The sequence below is a fragment of the Urocitellus parryii genome, chromosome 8 (genome assembly GCF_045843805.1).
Source record: "Urocitellus parryii isolate mUroPar1 chromosome 8, mUroPar1.hap1, whole genome shotgun sequence".
In the NCBI taxonomy this organism is placed as follows: Eukaryota; Metazoa; Chordata; class Mammalia; order Rodentia; family Sciuridae; genus Urocitellus; species Urocitellus parryii.
Genome location: NC_135538.1, coordinates 878,525 through 886,341, shown reverse-complemented (window position 1 = coordinate 886,341; position 7,817 = coordinate 878,525). Strand labels below are relative to the sequence as shown.

Below are 7,817 nucleotides of genomic sequence, written 5' to 3'. Positions count from 1 at the left end.
ATTAGAAAGCTGTTTCCTCAGATTTTCTTGGAAAATACAGAATATTCCAGTTTCTTGAGTCTCACGAGAAGGACCAGTAAAGTGTGGGGAAAGGAAGATGAACCTGAAAGAAGGGGATGGAAAGACGGGGGCGGGGGGGGTGCTGGAAAGACCAGAGGCAAGAGGCGGGGAGTGGGAGTGGGAGTGGATGGGGGACCGAGTGGATGGGGCAGTGGGCAGGGGAGCGGGAGTGGGCAGAGGAGCAGGAGCAGGGGTGGGCGGGGGAGCAGAAGTGGGAGCAGGAGTGGGAGCAGGAGTGGGATCTGGAGCAGGATCTGGAGCAGGAGTGGGTGGAGGAGCAGAGCAGGATCTGGAGCAGGAGCAGGAGTGGGAGCTGGAATAGGATCTGGAACAGGATCTGGAGCAGGAGCTGGAGCAGGAACTGGAGCAGGATCTGGAGCAGGATCTGGAGCAGGATCTGGAGCAGGATCTGGAGCAGGAGCGGGAGCAGGAGCTGGAACAGGATCTGGAGCAGGATCTGGAGCAGGATCTGGAGCAGGAGCTGGAGCAGGAGCTGGAGCAGGATCTGGAGCAGGAGTGGGAGCAGGATTTGGAGCAGGATCTGGAGCAGGAGCTGGAGCAGGAGCTGGAGCAGGATCTGGAGCAGGAGCTGGAGCAGGAGCTGGAGCAGGATCTGGAGGAGGAGTGGGAGCAGGAGCTAGAGCAGAAGCTGGAGCAGGATCTGGAGCAGGAGCTGGAGCAGGATCTGGAGCAGGAGCTGGAGCACGAGCTGGAGCACGAGCTGGAGCAGGAGTGGGCGGGGGAACAGGAGCAGGATCTGCACTCTCCAGTCCCTGCAGCCAGCTGAGAGGCCTCTGGTCTTGGGCGTGAAGCCACTCTGGCTTCAGATTCTTTACTCAGAGGATCCCGGGCAAACCAGTGGGTAGGTCCTGCTCTCTGGACAGTAGATGGCAGAAGGGTCTCACCAGGGCCAGAGAGAATCGAGCCCTGCCCCACGTGCCCTGGGCTGTAACTGTGATCCAGCCCGTGGGAAGAGCATGGCCAGCCAGGGAGGAACACCTACAACCAGGAAGGGCAGCCCTGTCTGGAGGGAGGGCGGGGGGCTGCGGGGCCAGGGCCAAGACTGCGACCTTGCAGACCATGCTGTGCAGGCCAGCCCTCAAGTGCACGTGTGCGCTGGTGTGTGACACTGCGTGTCCGCCTGGTGTGTCCACACCTCAGTCCTGACAGCCCCGGCCGCCCGTCCACTCTGCTGCACAGGCCTCCTGAACATCCCAGCCAGTGCCCCTCGAGGACGAAGAGGACAGCAGCAGGCCTGCCCACAGCTGGCCGAGGCCCGGGGCCCTGGCTGAGGAAAACTGCTGGTCCTTGACATGGAGCAGGAACCACCAGAAATCCCCACAGCCGGGGTCAAGCGCCGTGTGGGTCACGGCCAGCCGGTGTCCCTCCTCAGCTAGGAAACAGGCAAGCTGACCACACCTGGGGCCTCTTCCCCTTGCCTCCTGACCAGGCTCCCTCCGCCCACCTGCCCTCTCCGCGCCCTGCCCTCCCCCCTTCCTCCACATCCCGCTCTGTCCACGCCTGGATTCTGGATGCGCTGTCCTCTCTGCCCTCTGGCTGCACCCAGCCCTCGTGGTGCCCTGCTCCTGCCCCTGGGGTGAGACTGGAACTCGACTGACATCTGCCAGGCGAGTCGGCATCCAGAGACCCAGGGAGTGCAGTCCTGCATGGAAAACAGTGGATGTGTGGAGAGGGCTTGGTCCTCGTGAAGGACCCCTCCTCCCCATGGCTGATTCTAGGACTGTCAGCAAAAGAGTCCAGTGTGGATAAACTTCTATTTTCATGTCGCCCTGCTTACTTGGCCACTGGCCGAGAAGATACCAGCACTCCAGGTGCTGGACACCCCTTACTAGTTATCACAAACGTATCCAGTAGAGTAGTTTGTAGAACTGTGCAAACGAGGCCTCTGCCTTGAGCTGGGCTTCACAGAGATGTCTACATCCTTAAGTTACAAATGGGCCCATGGTAACAGCTGGCAGGGGAGGAAAGAGAGGGGAGAAGAGGCTCCCCCTTCTCAGGTGCTGTCCTTGGAGGGTTAACTTGCCCAGAACAGTGAGAGAAAACGCTGATTTCATGTGAACTTCTGCAGACTGTGAACTTCTGACCCCTCCCCTTACACGCTGGGTATAAAACTCCCTGAACTCGGGGTTCAGGGGATTGATTGATTACAGCACAGACTGTGCCCCCTGAACCTGGCTGCAGCCAAATAACCCTGTTTCCTGCCGTCTTCAGGGCCTTGCCTCCTCTGCACCTACAACACTTTCTCTCAACAACCTGATGGTAGAGCTAATAATTATACTTGGGCCAGAGCCATTAGGGGCGTTGGGGTGACCAGGCAGAAGACATGGCCTCGTGTTCTCTGATGTCCATTTCACTGCTTTCCAGTGCTCTCCCTTGAGTATCAAAATGGGGGCCAAGTGTCTCCTGCTGTGCTGGGAATCCCAGAGCTTCAGGACACACCCCTGCCCTCACGGGGTCACCTGGCCTCGCTCGTGCACGATTCTGTCAGGTGTCCACAGGCATGCTGGCCGGTCACCTTTACACCCGAGGTAGATTGAGGCTCGGCAGGCGGGACGCCCTGGGCCTTTTCCTCCCCGAGGTGCCTCCAGAGGGGGCTGAGGCTGCAGGCAGGGAGCCACACTGGAGGCCGGCTAAGAGGGAGCAGGACCCTGGGCTCCTGAGGGGCAAGAGGGGAGTAGAGGCAGGGGGCAGAGGCAGGGCAAGACGGGAGCCCTGCTTCCAGGAGTTTGAGAGCTAAGCCCAGCAGAAAGGAGGCGTGTGGCTCAGGAGGCAAAGGCCTGACTTCAGCTTCAAGTCTTGGTCTGTGTGGAATTTGGATGGACGTGGGCTGGAAAAATCTACTGCCAAGAGCCTTTTGGAGGAGGATCATCTTGACGTTGGTCTGCCACCAGATATCAGGCTGGCGAGCAGTCGCTGGGGCTGGCCCCAGGGTCCCTGAGGCTGTGCTGGGGCCCACGGAGAGCACCCAGGGAGTGTCTGCTGCTGCTCAGCCCGGTACCGTGTGGCAGCCTCGCCACCGCCACCACAGGAAAGGGGGCGGGAAGTGGGAAGAGAGCTGGTGTTAAGTTGCAAAATGAGCTAAGAAGAGGCGGATTTCCAGCGATTTTGTCTGGCCAAATTATACTTTTGGGCTTCTGTCTTTATTTTAAGCTCAAATTATTTTATAATCTCCTGAAAATACATCATCTTGCAATTTGTTTTTAATACCACGTCCACAACCTCTCATAATATCTAAAAATGTTTTCTCCCTTTGGATAAATAGAGAAATAAATATTGTTCAGCTAAGGTAAAATACTGAATTATTTTTATGTATCTCCCTTAAACACCGCTTTTATTCGTAAGAGACCTTACCGTGGACGGCACTTTGAAGCCAGCAGAGACTTCCATGTGCACCGTGTCTGACGGTGCTACCAGACCGTGAGGCAGAGGCCTTACACCCACGTGCACAGAGGGACTGGGGACTCAGACAAGGCAGGCCAGTGGCAGAGGCCGGTGTCACCCGAGTCAGTTTTGCATGACTGCAACAAACACCGGAGGCAGGCAGACCTAAAAAGAAAAGAGGTTCATTTGGTTCACAGGTTTAGAGGCTGAAAGTCCTGCTGGTCTGACCCCTGTGAGGGCTCTGGCTTCCTCACGGCAAGGCCAAGGGCATCATGGTGGGCAAGCCTTCAGGGGAAGTGAGTGTGTCTCTACACAGGACAGGCTGGCTCAGTCACGACTCGCTCCCACAAGAAGGCAGGAGTCCCCGAGCCTCCTACTCCCTCCCTAGGCTGTGCACGACTTCCCCTAGGTCCTGCTCCTAGAAGCTCCATATCCCAGCACCCGGGGGCCGAATGGACAACATCACCATCCTGGGGGCAGACTGCACGCAGCCAGGCAGCAAGAGCAGCCGGTGCCTGGCCCAGCTTGCGGCTGCGATCGGGGTCCACCAGGGAGGCCCTGTGACCACACCGCGCCTGAAGAATCACACCAAAGAAGCACACGCCGAGGCAAGGTCAGAGTAGAGATTAGAAGTTTATTAAAGGACAGCAGAAAAGACTTCTCCCGGAGGAAGAAGGGGACCCAGAAGGTGGAATCCGTGGAAGGGCTGTTGTCTCCCCTTTTTATAGTTCTTTCAGTGATGGAATGTAGGTGGGAAGGCCTCAGGGGTGGGACACAGGTGGGCCAAAGAAGTAATCTGGGTATTTCCTGAGTCAAGTTTGCTGTTCATTAACATTTCTTTGGGATGGGCTATCTCCAAATCTGTTGGGGGCATTTCTTCCAGGTGGACTTTGGCCTAGGGCCTCTTCAGGACTTCATTAACATTCCATGAGTTGTCCTGTTTTCCCTGAGTCATTCCCAGCATGGCCTCCATTTTAGATTTCACTCGATGTTAGACCCGATTTACCTAACTACACTGACTACCTAACTTTAAATCTGGCTTCACCTGGAGGTCAGCAAGCGGCTTTCACCACCACCACAGACGAGTGGGGGATGGTGCTTCCTGTCCCTGTCCCTGTCACTCGCTCCCCTCAAGAAGGAGCACCAGGTGGCCCCACCCAGAGGCAGGAGGTCCTCAGGAGCTCAAGGGCAGCACTTGGTGGCCCCCCGGGATGTTTGTCTCTGGGAAGGGCCATGCCCATTCCCAAATGCCATGCCACCAATGGGGTGCGGCGCCTGGGGGCAAAGGCCACCTCCTCCGCCCGGGTCCACCTGCGTCCTGCTCTGCTGGACTTGCAGGAAGCAGGAGCAGCACAGCGCTGCCGGCACTTCCCAGTGGGACCATCTGGAGCTCTCTCAGAGCCACCAGGGCCAAGTGAGCAGCACCAGCCTAACCTGGAGGTTAGCAAATGGCACCAGATTGAATCCACTGACCCCCTTGGACACTGCCCATCTGTGGACTGTGACCCCAGCGCTCCTGTCAGAGCAAGGGCAGCGCGGCGTTAGGGATGAAGCAGTGGACTGCCTCTCCTCTTCAGGGACCAGGTCCAACGAGTCTCAGCACCACACAAGCCCATCCGACCAGACGCTGTCCCCGAGCTGCGACAGGACCTCCGGGACAAGACCTCCGTGCTGGGTGCGCTCTGCGGGGGCTTCCCACCTCACCTTGCCCGCCTCTGAACCTGAGCTCCGAGCGCTCGCCCTCTGTGGCCTGGCCTGCTGCACTGGACTCACGGCTGGACGTCACGCCCAGCCTCCCCTCCCCTGCTGGACAGCGGGCCTGCACCTGAAGCCCTCCAGGGGCTGCGGGAGTAACTGCTGACCGCCCGCCTGTCCTCCACCCAGCACGGGCCAGGCTGGTGTGCTCCGGCTGCCACTCTGCTCTGCTCACGGGCTCTGTGGGATCACAGAAGGTGTTCAGTAGCTGCACAGAAGGTTTCTGAGGAGGAATCTGTAGAGGAAAAGCTCTATTTGTGACCCAGGGAGGAAGGAGATCACAGGCAGAGGTCTGCCAAGGACAGGTAACAGGGTCAGCTGAGCCTTCTAACTACAGCAGCTGGGGACAGGAAGAGCAAGAGGGGAGGGAGATGGCGACCAAGGCTGACAGTGACCACAGGTGTCCGAGGGGACGCGTCTGTGCCATCCAGCAGGACGCACATGCTTTCCCCCAGACCTGCAGCTCCCGCGGGCTCTGGGCCGCGTCCCCGGGGCTCCCTTGGTTGTCTGGGTTTGACGGTTTTCCAGTGGGGTTGAGAGCTGGGTTGGGGAGGGACAGGGAACATGGGAAAAGCGGAATTCCTCACACAGATCAGCAGATACAGGGCAGGATGAGGTGGGGTCACCTGTCAGGAGATCCCTGGGTAGATTCTCCAGAGACTGATCTGGAGAGGCCCTGGACACACACACATGCTGTGCGGGCGACAGACGGACAGGCCATCTCACCAGCACCTCTCACCTATCTGTCCTTCTCACGTCCACCCACCCGTCCACTAACTGAGCAAAGGCAGCAGCCCCCAGGACCGCTGGACACAGAGAAGACCTGGGTGACACGTCTCTGCAGAAAGGAGGAGAGGACTCTCAGGTGGGTGTCCCTCTCCCCTGATCCAGCGAGCAGTCCAGGTGCAGGTGGGCGCTGAGGGGCCACTTGCATCGTGAGGCCAACAAATGTTTATTAAGTACTAACTTTGGGCCAGGTTCTGTGCCAGGCTTTGGATATGGAGCAGAGAAACAGGTGATTTCTTAAGTATTGATTGAAATGTTGACCGTCGTGGAGGAGACCAGGTGGCTGAGCACCCTGGGGTGGGCAGTGCGGGTGGACGGCGGCGAAGAGCCCCAGCTCTCAGGCCCTCCGTTGTTCCAGCCGACTCCGCAGATGGTGGGGGTCTGCCTGTGAGCCCCGTAGGAACCCATGTTCCCTGTGTGTGCCCCTCCATCTCCCAAGGCCTTGCCCTCCGCTGCATCCAGGCACAGGGAGAAGGAAGAGAGTGCATGTCTTCCACTGCAGGGTGTGCAGGCCTGGCCGCGAGAGGCCTGAATCCACACACAGGTGCACAGGGCACACACACGGACACACGTGTGCACACACATGCACCCATGGGTCTCTCTCCCCTGTCCAAGACTCAGGCCTTTCGGGCTTGTGGGGTCTCTCTGGCCATCAGATGGAGGAGGGAGGGATGACACACTGCTTCTTTCCGGGCATGGCAGTGGCTTGGACGAAGGGGATGGACCAAGGCCCCCAGGAGGCAGGCCTGGAAGGGCTTGGAGGTGGCCAGATGAGGGGCCTGGGGAGGGGAGGGGCTTCTAGGAAAACCCTCGGGTTTCCTGGGGTTTCAGGTGGGTCACGCTGTGTCTGGGGCCACAGCAGTGGGTGAGGAGCAGCTTGCAGGAGGCCACTCCAAAGCCACCCCCAAAGGCCCCCGTGACCAGGAGCAGCAGACCGAGAAGCCGTCTTCTGAGACTGACTTGAGAATTCGTGGTCCTGCGGAGTCCGGCAACCACATGGTCTCCAGGGGGCTGGCCCCGCAGGCCAGAGCGGGGCCAGTCTGTCTTCCCTCAGGCTGGCCACAGGGCAGAGGGTGCAGGCTCATCCGACTGAAGGCCTCACAGAAGCTCTGTGTCCTGTGGGATGCCGTGTCCCCTACGGGGCTCCGCTGCAGAAGGCTCCCTGTCCCCCCGTAGCTCTGGCCTGGGAAACGCTGCATTGAACACACAGCAGCAGAGTTACGGCCATAGGAGTGTTCTGCAGCCTCCAGGAGCAGGGGGCCTTCGGTGGTCTGTGTGACCAGAACAGAGGTGTGCGCGTGTGCGTGTGCGTGTGTGTGTGTGTGTGTGCGTGCATGTGACTGTGTGTGCTCTCCCACGGGTGCTCACACTTGTGCTTAGCACCGTTCCTCAGAGGGCAGCTGCTGTCTCCTCTGGGGACAGGAAGGGGTTGACAATACAGAGAGGCGGTGGCCTGAGGAGCCTAGGCTGCCTCCCGCACGTGGCCGAGTTCCTCCCGCACGTGGACCTGGTGGAGACGTCAGCCGAGACCCGTCGGCTTCCTTCCAGGCCGCTCAGTTTTATGACTCTGGTTTCTGCACTTCCCCTGACAGCAGCGTCTGTGTTACATGACCCTCTGCAGTGGGTGGGGGTGCTGGCGTGCCAGGGGCCGGAGTTGACCTCGGGAGTCGGAGCTGCGCCCACTCCTCAGAGGGCACCGGTCCGTGGTGAGCAGGCTGCTCTGCCATCCACCAGCTCGAGTGTCTCCAGCTGTGAGCTCGGGCATGGGCACGGAAAGGCGGCTGCAGCAGCTGTGGCTTAGACCGGGCTATCCC

The 7,817-nt window shown here is 59.4% G+C and overlaps 1 protein-coding gene across 1 annotated transcript in view; it reads right to left on the bottom strand.

The window, feature by feature from the left end:
* Positions 1-7,606: 7,606 nt before the first annotated feature.
* The window catches only part of Thbs2 (thrombospondin 2), an 18,552-nt gene continuing 18,341 nt past the window's right edge, over positions 7,607-7,817 (bottom strand). The window contains exon 11 of the mRNA XM_077801992.1: positions 7,607-7,793. Within this exon, the coding sequence (XP_077658118.1) occupies positions 7,607-7,793 (187 nt within the window). The remainder of the gene's footprint in view (positions 7,794-7,817) is intronic.